Genomic DNA, 19,692 nt, shown 5'->3' on the forward strand with positions numbered 1-19,692 from the left:
CTCACCCAGGTTCTAAAAGATACATCTAGTGAGAGGCTATCAGCCGATGCTCCGCAACATCGGCCACCAAGCGGTGGAGGAGACAAAAAACAGTTTTTTGTAACGTTTTTGCCTTAACTGCCTTCCATAATGGTGCGGTCGTGCAGCACCGGAAAGAAAGGCTCCAAGCCGACACAGGAGCCGTTCCTCGATGTTCTCACTGATCTGACGAGAGAACTCGAGAGGATACCGGCTCAACACGAACACTGTAGAATCTAGTGAACGTATTAGGGGTCGCCCAGCCAGCAGCTCTACAAATATCTGAAAGTGAGGAACCACGAGCCAAAGCCCAAGATGAAGCCACGCTTCTAGTTGAATGGGCTCTCAACCCAAAAGGGCAAGGAATGCCCTGTTTCTCATACGCCAGGGCGATTGTGTCTACAATCCAGTGACGCATCCTCTGTTTAGTGACAGCTTTCCCTTTCTGCTGACCACCATGACAGATAAAGAGCTGTTCTGAGGTCCGAAAGCTTTGAGTGTGATCCACATACACACATAGTGCACGTACAGGACATAACAAAGCCAAGGCTGGGTCTGCCTCCTCCGAAGGCAGCGCTTGTAAGTTCACCACCTGATCTCTGAAGGGAGTGGTGGGAACTTAAGGCACGTAGCCCGGCCGGGGTCTCAGTGTAACGCTGGATTCAGCCGGACCGAACTGTAGGCACGAATCGTTGACCGAAAATGCATGAAGATCCCCTATCCTTTTAACAGAAGCCAATGCGAGGAGGGTTAAAGTTTTCATAGTGAGAAACTTGACGCTCACTGTGCGCAGAGGCTCGAAAGGGCAGTCCTGAAGGGCTTTCAGCACCATGGACAAGTCCCAAGGAGAAATAGAGGGAGGGCGCGAAGGATTCAGCCTCCGCGCTCCTCTTAAAAACCTAATGACCAGATCGTGCTGACCCACCGATCTACCGTCTATGGGTGCATGATGCGCGGATATTGCCGCGATATCTACTTTAATAGTAGATGGTGACAGCCTCTTCTCCAAGCGGTGCTGGAGATATGAAAGCACAATACTGATCGAGCATTCTCGGGGGTCCTCTCGTTGAGAGGTACACCACACAACAAACAGATTCCATTTCAGCGTATACGCCTGTCTTGTGGACGGCGCTCGCGCTGCATCAATGGTGTTAGATACCGCCTGGGGTAAATCACCTAGAACCTCCGCGCCCCATCCAGAGACCACACATGGAGGTTCCACAGATCGGGACGGGGGTGCCATAATGTGCCCCCTTCTTGAGACAGAAGGTCCCTCTTCAGGGGAATCCTCCAGGGAGGGGCTGTCGCGAGGAGAGTGAGCTCCGGAAACCAACTCCTGGTGGCCCAATATGGAGCAACTAAAATAATTTTCTCCTCGTCCTCCCTGACTTTGCACAATGTCTGTGCAATGAGGCTCACGGGGGAAAAGCGTATTTGCGAAGACCTCTCGGCCATCTGTGTGCCAATGCATCCACACCGAGTGTTCCCTCGTTTAGTGAATAGAATAGGCGACAGTGGGTTGTTTCTGGAGATGCAAACAGATCTATCTGCGCTCTGCCGAAATGTCTCCAAATCAGCTGGACCGACTGAGTGTGGAGTCGCCACTCGCCAGGGCGCGCTGCTCGTGAAAGCGCGTCTGCCGCTGTGTTGAGCGACCCCGGGATGTGAATGGCACGAAGAGACCTCAGATTCTTCTGACTCCAAAGGAGGAGATGGCGGGCGAGATGCGACATGTGACGAGAGCGCACTCCGCCTTGGCGATTGATATACGCAACAGTCGCAATGTTGTCTGTGCGAACTAATACATCTTTGCCCCTTAACTCGCTGCTGAAGCGGACAAGCGCAAGATATACAGCCCACAGTTCTCGGCAATTTATGTGCCAATGCAGCTGAGGTGATGCCCACACTCCTGAAGCTGCAAGCTCGCCGTACGTGGCTCCCCACCCCGTGTTGGAGGCATCTGTGCATACTATTGGATGTCTGGAGACCTGTCTCAGTGGCACCCCCGCCCTGAGAAACGCTGGGTCTGACCACGGGGTGAAAGTGAGACAGCATTTCGGTGTGATCGTGACACGGTGAAAGCCGGTGAGCCACGCTCTCCTCGGGACTCGGTCGTGCAGCCAAGGCTGAAGCGGTCTCATATGGGTTCAAACCGAGCGGCGTCACGGCCGCGGCTGCTGCCATATGCCCCAGGAGTTTCTGAAATTGTTTCAGAGGGACCGCAGTCTTGCCCGAAAACGTATTCAAGCACGCCAGAATCGACTGAACGCGCCTCCGTGAGACGTGCTGTAAGATTGACCGAATCCAACTCCATGCCGAGAAAAGAGATCTTCTGTGTAGGGCACAGTTTGCTCTTTTCTCGGTTGACCTGAAGACCGAGACGGGCGAGGTGTTTGAGCACCCGATCTAGGTGAGTGCAAAGCATTTGACGCGACTGTGCCATAATAAGCCAATCGTCGAGATATGCCAAGATGCGAACACCGCCCTCTCTGAGGGGCTTTAAAGCCCCCTCTGGGACTTTCGTGAAGACGCGGGGAGAGAGAGAGAGCCTGAACGGTAAGACTTTGTACTGATATGCACGACCCTCGAACGCAAAGCGGAGAAACGGCCTGTGTCGGGGAAGTATTGAGACATGAAAGTACGCGTCCTTCAGGTCGATGGCTGCAAACCAATCCTGTGGGCGAATGCATTGAAATATGCTCTTCTGCGTAAGCATCTTGAACGGCATCTTGTGGAGTGCTCGATTCAAAACACGCAGATCCAGGATCGGTCGCAACCCGCCGCCTTTCTTGGGTACAATAAAGTAAGGGCTGTAAAACCCCGACCTCATCTCGGCTGGAGGAACCGGCTCGATCGCGTCCTTCGCCAATAGGACAGCAATCTCTGCACGTAGTACGTGCGCATCGACGGGTTTCACTATAGTGAAACGAATGCTCGTAAATTTGGGAGGTCGCCGGGCGAATTGTATCGCATAGCCGAGACGGATCGTGCGTAAAAGCCAACGCGACGGGCTGGAAAGTTGCTGCCAAGCTTCCAGAAACCGAGCGAGGGGAATTAACGGCACGATCGTAGCACCCGCGGCGAGCGGAACAGGGGTGCTCAATGACGCGCTCTCTTGGGCTGCGTTGACATGTGTATTGTGTAAATGAGCACTCACCAGACTCCGCTGACGGATGGCTGTGCGGGGAAGACTCTGATGAAGATGTCTCGTAGCGCTCGACACATCCGCTGGCGAAAGAGGAGGGGGATGACGTAGGGTTATGAGCCCATCCGTCACCCCCGGCTGCCTCTGAAGACCTGGAGGAGGAAGAGGAATTCACTCTTTTTGTGGTTTTGTGGGTGCCGGCTGAAAAGCCGGCGGAACAGAAATTAAAGAAAACCAAGGATTCCCCACCCGGTCCTCCTCCGGGGGGGGGAGTGGTGCGTTCACCATCTCCCGAAAAGCGATCCCCTCCACCTCCAGGTCGCCCGTCTCAGGGCCGCTTGGACTTACGCTTTCCACCAGGCTTAGCGGGCTGAGAGGGCGGGGCGGGCTGCTGACGGACGGTTCCTCGCTTCCTAGAAGGGCCCCGATGAGGAACGGAGGCGGCCGCCGCTGCAGGACGCCCTTGGCGAGGGGCAGACTGAGGTGCCGATGTCGACGGGGCAGGTGTTGGTCTCTCCCGACGCGGCATGATGTTGGCAAGGGCCTCAGTCTGCTTCTGGGTGGCTGAGACTTGTTGTGCGAAGTCTTCAACAGCCTCGCCGAACAGGCCGGTCTGGGACACCAGAGCATTCAAGAGTCGGGTTTTATCGGCATCTCTCATGTCAGCCAGACACAGCCAGAGGTGGCGCCCCTGGACCACCAAAGTGGACATAGCACGACCGACGCCTGTGCGGTGGTCTTAGTCGCACGTAGCGCCAGATCCGTAGCCGCACGTAGGTCTTTAAAGACTGCTGAATCGTGACCTCCCTCGTGCAGGTCCTTCAGAGCCTTAGCCTGATGAACCTGCAACAAAGCCATGGCATGTATGGCTGAGGCTGCCTCCCCACAAGCCCGGTATGCAGACTCCGTCAGGGCTGACGAATGTCTGCAGGCCTGTGAGGGAAGGGTAGGACGGTCCCTCCAGTAGGAAACGCCGGCAGGACACAACTGCATCGCTACCGAACGCTCCACTGTCGGGATACCGGCATACCCTTTAGCAGCCCCGCCATCGAGGGAGGTGAGGGGTGATGGCTGATGCGGCCGGTTCCGGGAGGAAAACGGGGTTTTCCACGACAGAGTCAGCTCATCATGCACCTCGGGAACGAAAGGTACCGGTGGGGAAGGCTGTGAAGCCCGTGCAGCCCCAAAGTACCAATCATCTAGGCGGGACGTACAGGAGGGGGAGGAGCTCTCCAACCTGACCGTCTCCGCAGCCCGAGCGAGCATGGCAGTCATCTCCGGATCGAGGTCAGGAACCGCAACCCTTCCCGAAAGAGGGAGGGGATCCAGATCCACGTCCGAAAATGACGGCCCCCCCTCCGATGTTACAACAGATACCGAATCCTCGGGAGGCCCGGCAGAGGTAGAAAGCGACGCAGAACGCGCACTTTCCGTCTCCATCGGAACCTCAGATGGTTGCGGATCCGGTGGCTGAGGGCTGCTGGACGAACCAGCTCGCCGATTCAGCACCGTGAGGCGGAGGTCGTCTCTCCGTAGCTTCACAGCCGCCTTCTTAGGGGCGATCAGCAACGGAGGGCGGCGTTCCTGAAGAAACGCCAAACGACCCCGCAGATCCGCAAGAGTCAGGCTCTCGCAAGCGGAGCATGTCCCTCCCACGAAAGCCGCCTCGGCGTGCTGGAGACCCAGACACGAGAGACAGCGATCGTGTCCATCGCGAGGAATCATGTATTTGTTGCATCCAGGAGTCGAACACGGACGAAAAGACATCTTTAAAAAGACGCTTAACGCCCGTGAGCAGTGAACGGCTGTCTTTAAAAAGACACAAGTTCAACTGCAGCTCTTTTAGGGAAATCACTCTTTAGACAAGTAGTTGATGAAGCACACAGGGAGGAGAACGCACACACTCAACTAAAAATGAGATCAAAAGAAAGAGGTGGAAACACTCACGAGCCCCGCTGTGGTGCCTTCGCCCAACCAACTGGCACGCAGAGATCTATTCCTCAGATAGAGCAGCTTCTCATGAGCAGTGTTAGTCTGCCAGCTTTCGAAGCTAAAAAGCTGATTTGATAACTGCACCTGCTGCTCATTAAATACCTGTGCGGCGGGGCGGCGCCGGCAGATGCAATTATCTGCATGCTAAGTTCATTGGCGTTTTAAAGGTTTCTCGAAGCAGATAGGTCACCCGCGAAGCGGTTCCCAATTCGTCGGTCACGACGTGACGTCGTAGTGACCGACTGAAAGGGAACGTGTGAACATAGTTATTTTTGTGACTATGTTCCTTATTGCATATAAATTTCCCTTTCAGACAAAGAATATTTGGGAGGAAAGTATTTTAATGAATCACAAAATGTGATTTACTAATGTTTGTGTTTGTCAATGTACTGGTACTTGTGTCATTATTTAACTCCTAGAAAGGACATTGCTCTTGGTAGATTGCGATGGTCATTAAATCAGATTTTTGCTTCCATGTTCTTTAACCTGCGCCTTTGTCTGTAAATCACCCGCAGCGTTTATAAATCAGGCCCTATAAAGGATTATTAAACAGTAAAATTACTTTAGCTGTGTTTTTTTTACAGACTGGGTTCACAAATATTTCCAGGCATTTGTTTCATATGCATTGTGATTGAACTGTCTAAAGTCTAATGTGATAAATTGTGCATTGGACATATGGCATGAGTTTCCATCTGTTTGTGTTATTTTTCTAAAGCTTGTGTTTGTTTGTGTGTTAATAACCGTGTCAATTTATTAAAGCAACAGTTTCAATCACTAGAGCTCACAGTGAACACAGTGATTGAAGTTTATTATAGATCAGATAGAAGAGCACTCAAATCATTCATTTATAACACATCATTACCTTCATTCAGATACATCTAAAAATAGCATCTGTCTGTGTGAATATCAGATGTATTTTATTAATCTGCTTTAAATTATCTCTTCTAAATAATCCTCTTTTCCACCACTTCTCTCAACACACAGGGATCAAAAAGGATCTGCAGTGTTGTCCGGTTAGTGATGTATAATGTATATTTCATTGATTTCTGATTTAAAGTTAACTTAGCCATTTAATTGTTTATGTTGCACCGACTTAGATAGTGATCTTGGATTGTAATACTTTTACATTTGCATTTAGCAGATGCTTTTATCCCAAGTAACGTATAAAAATTAGGAAACAATAAAATGATTTCTTATATGGAGGCAATAATACAAGAAGTGCTTATACCAAGTTACTAGTTTTCACAATTCCGAAACAATACCTGAGATTTTTTTATTTTATTTTAATACTGACACATTTGTCTGTAAACAAGTGTCAAACAAACATTTAGTTTATACTTTCTAATTATACAGTGCAGACAGTATGAAATTTTTATTAATTTTATTTTACTTACTTAAATTGATGTGTTAAATGTCTTTTTGATGTTTTTATTGTCACTTTATACGTAGATCTATTATTTGCAAGCATAATAGTCAGCCGTGAACACTTTAGTCCTTAAACAAAAGTCTCCTTTTACAAAAGGATTATTGTGATAAATGAAATATTTCACTGGTCATGTGATCTCAACATGGTGGCCACTATGAAAAGTGATGCCTTTATGTAAAATGAAACAGTGTTGCCTTATATCGTGAGCGTACATGATGTGTAAAGCATGATGTTTAAAAACTGTTTAAAATGTGTGTTTTTCCTTTTGAACAGAATCCAATAAAGTGTAAAAAAGCTGGATCAGTTCAGAATCAGTGTTCACAGGTTAGTATCATGTGTAAGGTTTTATATACTTTACAAAGACATATTGTTTTAATTCATTAATAATTCTTCAAAATCAAAATGAGATGTATCAGTAATTCTCAGTCCTGACCCTGAATACCCACACTGCACAAAACACTTTAGATGTCTAACTTATTTGACACAACCCACACATGCAAACTTTTCAATGAAATTTGTTGATTTGATTTAAAATACAGTATTAATTTTATTTGTTTATATCTGAATAGTTTTTTTTTGGGGGGGAGGGGTTTGTTGGTCGGCAAGAACAATAAACCTCACAAGAATTGGAAATGAGTAGACTGTAGTGAAGTGAGACCATAGGCGTCTCTTAAGCTGTCTTTTTCTTTAAAACATCTTTGGGACAGTGGCTGGAATCTTTTGGCCAATCAGAATTAAGATAACAGCATTCTACCAGGAATGAAATCCCCCAGACCTACTGATTACATTCATAAACTTGTCAATATTTTTACCTCTTGTGAGTATGCAGGCATGCAAACCAATTCAGAACACAAACCAATGAGGTTTACAACCTGCTTTCTGTTTGCTTTATGGACACTTACTCTTCATCAGGATGTGCTTACTTGTCTACTATATTCAGTATTACGCAACATTCAGCCAATGTGTTGGATGTCCGCAGTACTTATGACACGGTAGGTTTGTGCTGCATAACATCAGGAAAATCGGACAGAACTTTAGTGCCTAAACCTCAGCTGATGGACTGAAGCTGAATCAAGTGTTTTAGATAAGGAAGATATCAGATGTGTGCAGTGCTGGAAACTTTAGGTGCAGGACTGAGATGATGTTGAATGTGTTGTTTTATGTTTGTGTCTTTTCCTGATCTCAGACTGCAGTTGCATCTGATGAAACTCAAGCCACTGGATCAAGCCAGAAGGAAGGAGAATCTCATGAAATGAAACCACTACTGAATACACAAGAGTCTGATAGAAACACAGAAAGAGATAAAAGTCAGCCTGATTCAATAAGATCACAACCATAAAGAACAATAAGAGAAGATCATTTCAGATTCATCACAAAGACTCTTGAGCATTTAAAACATCACATGAACTGCGAACTGGTTGTGCTTCATTTTCTACTGCAGATGTGTTTGTAGTTTACTTGTATGACAACACTTTTGCTTTATATTTATGTAATGTGTATTTGATTTTAAGATAAATTGTTTTTAACGAAAGTATAAATTAATCTGTGACTTTCTTTTGGGTTTTGACTTTCTGCTGTGACTTTTATAAAGACAGAGACCAACATCTGTGTCATAATTTTGTTTTTAAAAGACATTCCAGTCCATCTTACTTTATTCACTTCAAGGTTTTGACACACTATGTTTGTATGACTAGAGTTGTAATTGTTTGATTTTTATTTTGGAAAAAATAAATCTTTATTAAGCATTTAAACATTTTAAGGTTGTATTGAAATGGCTGCCAATACTTAATGCCATTTAGTGATACAACAACCAAAAATATATAAAAAACTACAATTTTTTCTGCAGTATTTGCTGTCAGGTATATTTTATTTTACTACTTTGCTTTCTTAATACAGTGACTGTGGTTGGTCAGTCACGACATTCAGTGATGAAATATTTGTAAATAATAATTGTACAGATGAGTTTATGTTGATATTTGATCACTTATCCATATGCTGTAATCTTTTCTAAGTAATTGTGTGTTTAAAGGATGTTCTGTCTGTTGTAAAAGGTCATTATTTTATTTTATTTCTAAGTAAAACTGACTTGAATGTCGAGACAACAACAGTCAGGAAGCTGTTAAAGAAATGCAGAAAAATATTTAATGTTAAAGATAAAAAAACAACAACATTAAATAAACATTGACAATGTTGTCACAAATCCTTTGTACTGTTGTCTATCTAGTCATTTCATAGCCAAAAATTGGGGAAGGGCACTTGAGAAGTCAAAACGTCACTAAGTTTCAAGATTTTATTATAAATTGATAAACTGCTCTTTTTTTAGGTTGACAGACTCTGTCCTCCTTTACTTTCATTCGATGATCAAAAATTAACCAGCTTATTCTGTCAAACATCTCTCGTGTTCTTCAGCAGAAAGTTATATGGGTTTGGTTCAACATGAGGGTGAGTAAATGGTGAACTCTCTCTTTTTATATAATGTCCCCAAAGTCAAGCAGCATACTGCATTCATCATCATCAAAGTCATTTTAAGTTCTCTGTAACCATATAAAGATTTAAAATCAAATATCATTATAACTGGAGAATGACTATAGCTGTGTCCCAATTCAGGGGCTGCGACCTTCTAAGCATGCGACCTTAAATATGAGCACTCGGTCTTTCAAGGTGGCAGCCTCAGAAATCCGCGAAGAGAACTGAAATGAGACGGTCTAACCTTCGGACGACCCATAATTGGCGTCACCTGCGCCTGTCAGCAGGACATAGCGGAAACGTTTCTGACTTATTAAAATAAATATGAAATCAGAAAAATATTAATTTAGTTTAGAAAATATGACACGTTGATGTAGATTAAACTATTCAACAGTATATTTAATTAAATTAATCAACCTTAGAAATATATGCATCATAAAAATAATAATAATATTAACACAAAACATAACTTATAATACTAAAACAGTGACAAACTTTTTTTGATAAATACACACTTTTATTTAATGAAGGTTTTAATTGTTTATTTTAGAATATCCAGCTGCCGTTGCAGGCGCGCAATGAATCTTGGGATATCCTCGGCTGTTAAGGATCCATTCGTTCTATCCTTAACAGCGCGGAGAAATGAGGACGCATTTTGAGGCTTCATTCTAAGCATCCTTCGAATTGGGACGGCCTTACCAGCCTGAAGTCGCGCTGCTGTGACGCAATCGGTCTTAAAATACGTCCTTAGAAGGTCGCAGCCCCTGAATTGGGACACAGCTTATGGTTTGCAAATTAATTGAAGTTTAAGTTGTGTCCCATTTTAAAATCTACCAGCAGCATTGTTGATGAGTAATGCACATTTGTATAAATGTATGAACAAAAAAATGTATGAACAAAAATTTCCTATCTCATTAATTAAATTGTGTTGTATTTATTTATATTTTATTATCGGCTACTCTGCTTTTTATGCTTTTTACACAGCAAAAATTGGAGAGTTAAAATTTCAGTTAAACATTAAACAATTCTGAGTTGAACAGCTAAAGAGTACATTGAACAGATTTAGAGTAAATTGTTGTTCAGATTTTGAGTTAATTGACAGAGTTAATCATGTCAGTGTTATCCCAACTCCTTAGAGATGTAATTACACCCACACATTTCAGTCTTCTGTTTCCATGTGTCCTGCAGATTGAACGGTAAATAAAACTAAATTATTTACACAAATTTTTTTAATGCTCCTGTAATGCAATCTGTAACTGTATCCTCTCTATCACTATCTCAGTTTGAAACCTAAAATTGCATTTTACATCTTGTAGAGTTTGTTGGCTTTTTCATTTAAAGTCACCATCATTGCGATCAGTGTTTGCATTTTATCAGCTCATTTGCATAACAAAGGACACACCCAAAAATGCCACATTTTTGCATGCACCTACAATGTGGCAATTTTAACATGCTATAATAAATCATCTGTGTGGTATTTAAAAAAAATCTTATATAATGACCCCCTTTAACACTTTTGTGAGGCAAAGAAACTCTGGTCTAGTGTAGAAAATTTAACTATCTTGAAAGTGTTCATTTAACTCTGATAAGTGTGGAGCTATATAAACTATTGAAATCAACAGTGAGAGTTCATTTAAAACTGGACTTTTTGCTGTGTAATAAATGTGCACTGGCCAATTAACTACTCATCCTAAAATTGTGGAATGTCTGCTTCTTTTTCCATTAACATATATCATATTTCATGTTACCCGTTACCGAGAATAAAGCTAATTTAATGCACACAATAGACTGAACAGCTTGCTGAGTATATGGACAGAGATCATGATTCATCTGTAAAATGTTTCATGTATCTTTTCTCATACATCAGTTGGGTTTTGAAACAGATGCTGTAGCATTTTGATCAGGAGATTTATGGTACTTTACCCTGTGTGTCATAAACCAAGTTATGTCATATAATGAATTTTCTGTAATACATTTTATTTAGTTTCATTTAGATAGTACCACATTTAATTTGCTTTTACTTTTCTCATTGCTTTCTTAAAATTGTTTATTATATTTTGTAAAGTAAATAAGTAAATAATTTGTGACGAACCCAGTAAAAAAAAAGAAAATCTGTGCTGGGCAGATGGTAGCAGTGATATGTTTGACTATGAGGAAGTATCAGTATTTCTTTTGTCACATCTAGTTTAACTGGAATAGTTTTAGTTCCACAGAACTGCTTGCTTACAAGAATGAAAACAATTCACACCAAAACAAATCACAACATCACACAATATCTAAAATCAAAACACATTTCTCGTGTCTAATGCTCATATAAAATTGTATACTGATCAATGAGAATATCATAATGGAACTGCTACTTTTCATCTTTGAAATCCTGATGATAACTCGTGCTGATAGTATGGTGTTTAGTAATACAGGTAATATGCCTATACTGTAGGTAATACTTGGTGGAAACGTCTTTGTTTCCCATGACAGCTTTCTGTATGAAGAAACTAATCACTTACAGTGCTCAGGTGGGATTTTAGTCACGGACTGTTTTTAAAACTAAAATATTTCAGGGGCGTCTCTCGCAAATTTTAATTTTAGGTTCTTTCCATAAATGCTCTATTGGTGATTGACTGGGTTATTCCAACTGATTTTTTCTTCTCCAGAAACCAATTCAAGGTCTCTTTAGCAGTATGTTTTGGATCGTTGTCCTGTTAGAAGACATAATCCTCATTATTCTGTTAAATGGCAACAGATTCCTCACAAGAATTTCTCAGTACATGGCACCATTCAATAATATTGATTCTATCAGTACCATGAGAAACTGCGCCATACCATAATGCTTCCACTTTATACTTCACTGTTGATATTTTTGGATTCATGCAGAGCCATTTGTCAAAATATGTAGCTGTCAACAATGGGGCTGGACCCTTTCAAAACTTTGTACCTAAAGAGTTCATATTACAGTAGTACCACAGAGGAAGGCCTATGGTACCAAAGAGTATCAGTACCTCAAAGATACATACTATATATATTATGTCTCAATGATATATACTGTACTGTATTAGTACCACATGTATACATATCTCTACTTAATGGTACATATTAGGACTTTATTAAAGGGTTCTGCCCCAGTGGCAGCTGGGGTACGTATGAAAAGTTTTTCAGAAATCTCGTTTTTTTGGTTGTGCATTCCAATTAATATCAATTCAACTGCAGTTGGGTTGTTTTGATTTAAACCTTCATAATTTAAAAAAATACAGCTAAGTAGCACCATAAAACAAAATAATAACATGATAACATAATAATAAACATGTTTTGACAAAAATGTTAAAAACGGATTTATCTCGTTTTGCAACGAAACTCTTCATATTTTGACCATTTTATCCAACAGTGTCCTCTTCTGACTAACCTTTTGACTTCTTAATCAGAAATCAGCTACTTTGCATGATGATGGAGTGATGTACCTGCAGTTAATGGCCCCAATGGTTCTTTCAAGAACATATAAAAGTTGTAAAATCTGTTGATAACTAATGCCTTTGTTATATAGTGCAACGATCTTGTTGTTAAGGTTATGGGAAGCTTTTATACGGCAAAAAATAATATGTTTTTAACAAAATATTTTTAAAAATATACTAAATACATTTTGTAGTAAGTAAAGCTTAATTTTGAGGGGAAACAAATGGATTTCTAATTTTACACCCCATGCGGCCAAAAATATATTTTCCAGGCCAAAATATAAAAGTTTGTATAAAATGTATCAATTATAAGTATAAAATGTAAAATTATGTATAACATATAAAATTATAAGTATATTTTTGCAGATGAAAATAATTAATTTTTTATCTTTTCAAACCAGTTATGTTTTTTTTTCAGTGCAATGTGAATATAAATGCTTTAAAATATATTTATTTTTAAAATATATACAAAAAAATATATTTGTGAAAAAAAAATTTTTGTAAATGTATTTCAAAATATATTTCAATGCATATATTATTTGGCAATTTTTTGTATATTTTAAAATGTATTTAAGTTATATTGGAAAATAAATATTTTTGCCTTATGGGTACCCATCATGATGTAGTGTTCAGTTTGTAGTAGTTCTCAGTTTTGAGTTTTGTATTCCAGCAAAAAAATGTTAAGAAATTAATTATTTACAAATTAATTATGAAGCCTGGCATTCGCTTTTAGTGGATTATCTTGCTAATATGTTAAAGGGACAATAAGTAGGATTTTCCCCCATCTAGTGGAGAAATTGTACTACTACCAATAGTGCTCTCTAGCGCCTTGCTTTTAAAAATGTGTGTTGCAACTATGGTAGCCGTTATGTACTCACGGACAGGGGCGGACTTACCATTAGGCAAAGGTCGGCAGTTGCCTTGGGCCCCGCCTTACCAAGGGGCCCCAAAATGCAGGGGTGTACTTGGTGAGCTGCCACTTTTTGCCCCTGCTTATCATCAAGATTCCCAGAAAACTATCATAATTTTGTTTAATTAAGAATTCTATTTAAACATCTTTTGTGTTTTTCAGTATATTCCCATAAAAGGTTTGAACGTTATTATTACATCTGCACGAATGCGCCCCCCATTATAGTTTAGAGTGGATCATTCCATGCACTACCGGCGGATATGCGCGCGCAGCTCAAATCAACAAAGCGAGCAGAGCTGCAGGCAGCAGCAAGTGAGTTTGATACAATAAAAGAGCGAAGCTGCAAGGAAATAAACTAAGAGTGAAACGTAGCTACACCAATGGAGCAGAAAACATGATTCACACAAAAATGTTGCAAAAGTCTCCGCTTTTCTCCACACAAACACTGCCACGGTCTGTGCTGCTCTCAGCAACCTCTTTTCCGTCAGACACAGCTCTCTCTCGGCCACGGACACTGATAGTGTGCCGGTGAGTATGCTCCGCAAATAATACAGGATCTACAGTTTATATAATATTAGCGTGTAATCTCAGGTACAGAAGCCTTTGGGTAAGCTTTAGTCCGCCGAAATGTCTGCCCAGCACTAAAGATTGTAATTCATCCCCAATCTGCACACGAATTCGTGATCGCTTTAGTATCATTTAAATCTCATATGAAAACGGTAGCATGCCTCGGCTTTGCCCTGTATATCACTAGCGAACATCAAAGTACAAGATGTATTGTGTACATAGATGACATCTGTATAGTTCAATAATATAAAAACTGTTTACATAATGTAATGCAGAAGCAATATGACGCTTTACCATCCATATAGAAAGTCAAATTTCACCCCTTGTTTATCTTATTTCGAGTTCTTAACACCTATGATTGCATTATTTTAAAACCATATTATGTTTCTTCTCATCATATTATGTTCATTTGAATACAAAGTATTTTAATTTAAAATATATTTTGGAAGTAATGTGGCATTAAATGAAAATGTATTAAAGAAATTAAGTACACAAAGTAAAATAAAAAGTACATAATTGTTATACACGTCTTTTTACCATGTAGTACTGCGGTTAGTATAAAATCCAATCATATTATCAAACAGTATTAATCTCAACCTCATTTGGGGCTGAAACTTATGTAACCTAGAGGAAAAAAGAGATAGCGATGAGAAAGAGAGAAAAATACAGTAAAGGTTGCATAAAGGGTGCATAGTTAGGGCCCCGACACATGGTTCGCCTTGAGCCCCCAAATCACTAAATCCGCCCCTGCTCACGGATCTGCTTGTCCGTTTCAGCTGGTTCACATGTTCTAAAACGAAAACGTGTTGTGGTAAGCTTTGCTTTTTGTCCCTCTCTGCTATTATAGTTTATCAATATGGCAGAACAACATGGAAGCCTCCTTGGACTTACTCGTTCAATGTAAATAATGAGAAGAAATTCTAAGCTAACAAAGAAAAGTCAGATCGTTAGTAGAGGTCAATTGACACCAACGAGGACATATTTATGAATAAAGACATTGATTTTGACTAATAAAGTACTAAAAAAACTACAAATTGTCCTTTTAAATGTCGATTAGCTTCTTAACATGTTTAATTCTGTATGCACCAGTGCTTAAGATATTGTTGCCCTTATGAAACAAACAAAAAAACAACAACATAAAAACAAAACTGAACCATGGCTAAATGGTAATACTCGTAGTTTAAAACAAGCATGCAGAAGAGCAGAACGCAGGTGGAAAAGGGATAAACGCTTAGGTTACTCACGTAACCCCGGTTCCCTGAAATAACGGGAACGAAGCATTGCGTCAGTTAGCTGACGCTATGGGGGAAACTCCTGTTTACTCCGTGACTGAAGCCTATTGGTTAACGTCTGTACAAAGTACAGACCAATGACGTTTGAACCCGCGCGCGGGAGGAACGCGTCCTTATATAAGCGCGGTTCAATCGTCAGGAGCTCATATTATTCGACTGAAGCGCGCAGCCGAATAACACTCGCTGCGTAGACGTTTGTAGCACGGCAAGAGACGCAATGCTTCGTTCCCGTTATTTCAGGGAACCGGGGTTACGTGAGTAACCTAAGCGTTCCCTTTCAATACGGTTCACTTCGCATTGCGTCAGTTAGCTGACGCTATGGGGGAACGTAATCCCATCACGCCGTGCATACACAACGTACTGAAGTGCCTTACCGGAGAGATACTGCGTGTGGCCCTATACCCGGCATATTCACAGCTTTAAAAGCAAATGTGTAAGCACCATATAAATTGTTGACGCGCACACGGTGGGGTTTTAAACGCACCGGGGGCACATAACATAGCACAAGACGGCGAGGTACCGATCGCGCCGCGGCTGTGCGAGATAAGTAAATTCAGAGTCACGTTGGTGAGCTCGCTGAGCGCACCGTGGTGTACACATAAAACGCATGAGCGTGCATGATTGAGCCGAGAGAACCTGCGCTCGTAGGGCAGGGACGTCTAAGCTGTACAATCTGACAACGTAGACGGCGAAGACCAGCCGGCCGCGTAGCAGATATCAAATATAGATATAGATACCCCTGTAGACCAAGTTCATGAAGAAGCCAAACTCACACAGAGTGGGCTCTATATAGGACATAGCTCATAGAGGGGCGTGAGCCAGTGCGATGGTTTCAACGATCCATCTAAATAACCACTGTTAGCAACAGACATACGTAGTGAGTGATCTGCGAAGCTCACGAACGGCCGATCTGACTATAATATGCGGCAGAACGGTTCGTAGCGTGGGATTATACAGATACCACAATAGTGTGAACCCAGGTGCACCCTCGAGCGCATCGGGATGCATGTAGGTAGTATTATAGTGCACAGATCGGTGAGCTTTCCAAGCGCGCCATAAATGTGTATTGACTATAAATTGCACGGGCACAGGTGAACACTTGAATACATCGTGAATGCATATCAGAGTGTTATAATGCACAGGCCGGCAAGATTCTCGAGCGCGCCGTCATGTGTTCTGATAATAAATTGTGCGCACACGGGTGAACTCTTCAGTGCACCGTGAATGCGTATAGATAAATCAGTGCACAGAACGCGCCGTGAATGTGTACAGATATGATTGATGAACGTAACGGTGGGCACCCAACGCACCGTGAACGTACACAGATGAACAACAATGTATGTGTCACAAATCATAACACAGCTGTGTATACAGGTGAGCTTTCCCAAGCGCATCTTATTGTATACCAAAATGTTATAGCGTGTACATGTGAGCTTCTCTAAGCGCACGGTGGACGCATATAATTAAAAACCATATCGTGCATACAGGTGAGCTAATGGGCGCACCTTTAATGCAACAAACCTCAGTAGTGCGCGAAGCAGGGATGTCGAAGCTGTAAACTGACAACGTGGACGGCGGGGACCAGCCGGCCGTGTCACAATTGTCAAATGAGAAACCTCTAAGACCATGCCCATGCTCTAAGACAAGTGAGCATAATTGTCACGGGAGGTGATAACGTCAACGATCCATAAATAGCCTGTATTGACAGGTGCTCTAGTGAGTGATCTGTGACGCAGATGAACAGCTGATCGTCTGATGTACGTCAGACGTATCTGTCATCCAGGACCTTGGACAGTTCCAGAGCGCTGTGCCTCGGGCACCGTCCACATCTGAGAAATGACAGGCTTATGAATAAAGTGAATGGCCAGCCGTAAAAGCATGGTTCGCTGTTACCGCCGCCGTCCGCATCTGAGAGATGACAGGCTTGTGAATTAAATGAATGGTCGGTCGTAAAAGCGTGGTTCGCTGTTATCACGGCCACATAGGTAGGGGAGAGAGCCGCCGTGCCTCTGTAGTGAGGAGAAATGTGTTCCACCCACGATTCGCGGGGGGTATTGACTTTCAAATGTCACTAGACAGAATGGATCAGACTTTGCATAAGGACGCCTCGTGAAAGGGGTCCTAGCAGCTTGTGTCAATGTGTCATAAGGCACGTAATGTAGGTCGTGTCCCACGGATGCCATCTCCGCACGCCCATCGTAATGGGTTAATATTGGTAGTTTAAGCATGAGATGCGTATCACTCTGATTGAACATAGCTTATAAAGCGATGCAATGAGTTTATAAAGGAGATGACTCGTCAGCTTGTTCAGGGGGCGAGATCTCAGTCTGGTTCGGTAAATAATGAAACCACCGTAGATTTCCCGACCGCATTATCACAATAACACGGTCGAGAGTGCTGCAGTGCTAAATCATCCTCTTAATGTACCGTATTCACAGTACAAGGTGATTTATATGAGACAAACGGCGTTCCACGCGCCGAAGGCTGATTGCCGTCGTAAAGCGTGTTCAACCCACAGCAAATGCTGGGCTAGCTCGTAATGACAGCACTTCATGCAGCAGTGTGTAACTTAAGCAAGCTTCCCGGCCGTCAGCTCGGGGCGGGACCTTTGCTTAGTCAAACTGAAGTGGACTTATGAACAGAATGCCACGATATTCAGCTTTCTGAGGCTCGTTAGAGGGGTACGTGCGCCCGTCTTAAACGAGATGCCGCGCGCGTCTGACTGTGCGCGCGCTTTAAGCTTTGAAACTTATTGTGGCGGGTAGCAAGCTCACTTGAGGTTGATATTACCCTTAATATCTCCGAGTATTGGAGCGGAGGTCTGAGCGTCTTCGGATCCGCTAATATAAATCAGCTATATGGCCGAAAAACGTCATAAACCGCTTGGCTGTAAGCCTTTGAGTGGCCGTCCGGAGAGGGCGTGATTCAAACGCTTGGAGCCATGCAAAAGTCTGAGGCTGTCCTTTCTCTAGGAAGAGAGAATAACAGTCGTAAGACCGTGCTCGTTTGCGCCATCAGCATCGTAGCGGAGAAACCGAGGTGGGCTGCGAGCGAATTTGGCAGAAAGGTGTTAGAGACACCGTACAGTCGTGGGGTGTCAATACACAGTATATGGCCAAACCGGGGTTTTTTCGGCTAGCGTCGATAGAATTATGGACAGCGGGCCGTGTGTGCGTATAACTGATTGCTTGTCAGTAAGGCGATAAAGTGTTTAGAGACACCGTACAACCGTGGGTGTCAATACACAGTATAGTAAGCACGGAAATTACTCTTTTTAGAGGAATCAAATACCGTTCGCCACTATAGTGAGGTCGCATAGCCGACAGTATTACACAGTATGTTTGGATAAACAGCACACAGAAAACATTTCAGGGCAGTCCAGCCGAGGCGCGACATAACCCCTTTTTCCCAGACAGTTTCGTTCTCTGTTGATGCAGCTGTGCTGCGGAGACCAGAGCTCAGCCGTTCAGGTGCACAAGCCTCAGTAGTGACGGTGACCGAACGGCTCACGGAGCAGGGTAGTATGTCTAGGTGGTTAATGTCAGACTGAACCCATCGCAGAGAGGAAGTCTGCCGTGAGGCCCGCGGTTTTGCCGTTTATTAAAAGGGCAGAAAAACCGGGTATATATATAAGAATGTACCAATATTCAGCGCACTGATATAGGACGGGACTGAATAAAGGGAGGTATTCGGGCCTCAGTATATTATAAACAAATTCGTTCTGCCTCTGATTCCGTCTAAACCAGAGAGAAATTACCAGGCAGACGAAAAATGAGCTATCTGAAGTGAGATCGGCTCAGGCCAGTAAAGCTCTATAATAAGTGTTTTAGCGCTCCAATAGAGGCGTGTCCGCCTTATCGAGCAGACGAATGAGATCGTGCCGCTCCAGGAGGGGAGGGGCATGAAGCTCTCTTATAATGAGTGTTCTTGGTGCTCCAATAGCGGCGAATCGGCCCTATCAAGCAGACGAATGAGATTGCGCCGCTCCAGGAGGGGAGGGGCATGAAGCTCTGTAATCGTTGAACACTGGACAGCTGCATTTAGAGGCAGCGAGCCGTAATACCGCGTGCTAGCTAAGCCGTTAAGAGACCTCACCACTGTGGGGAAAGGAGCGAGGGACTCCGCGAGCGTGGAGCACGAGTGGCTGTGCTATGACAGAGACAGGGGCAGACCGCCCGTGTTTGCTTGTCGTATGCATCTATCCAGGTCTACGGTTCCCCGCTTGTTCATCTCAACAAGAGAGGAACGGCAGAGGGGAGCAGCAACACAGACAGAACAGCCATGTGTCGTGACGGTATCACCCGATGCACTCGGGGGATTAATATATGTGCCAGAGATCTCGCCACTGAATGTGAGAGGAGCGAAGGGACTCTGTAAGCATGAACGGTTGCGGTGTGACAGAACACAGGGGGGGTTAGTCCGTGTGTGCT

General features: G+C 43.2%; 1 protein-coding gene across 1 annotated transcript in view; it reads left to right on the forward strand.

Moving 5' to 3' along the window:
• LOC135734286 (uncharacterized) overlaps positions 1-8,795 on the forward strand; it is a 199,744-nt gene extending 190,949 nt beyond the window's left edge. Inside the window, exons 18-20 of the mRNA XM_065253215.2 lie at positions 6,140-6,168; positions 6,855-6,905; positions 7,768-8,795. Coding sequence (XP_065109287.1) covers positions 6,140-6,168; positions 6,855-6,905; positions 7,768-7,920 — 233 coding nt within the window. The 3' untranslated portion in view covers positions 7,921-8,795. The remainder of the gene's footprint in view (positions 1-6,139; positions 6,169-6,854; positions 6,906-7,767) is intronic.
• The last annotated feature ends 10,897 nt before the right edge of the window (positions 8,796-19,692 follow it).

This window comes from Paramisgurnus dabryanus, chromosome 3, assembly GCF_030506205.2.
Source record: "Paramisgurnus dabryanus chromosome 3, PD_genome_1.1, whole genome shotgun sequence".
In the NCBI taxonomy this organism is placed as follows: Eukaryota; Metazoa; Chordata; class Actinopteri; order Cypriniformes; family Cobitidae; genus Paramisgurnus; species Paramisgurnus dabryanus.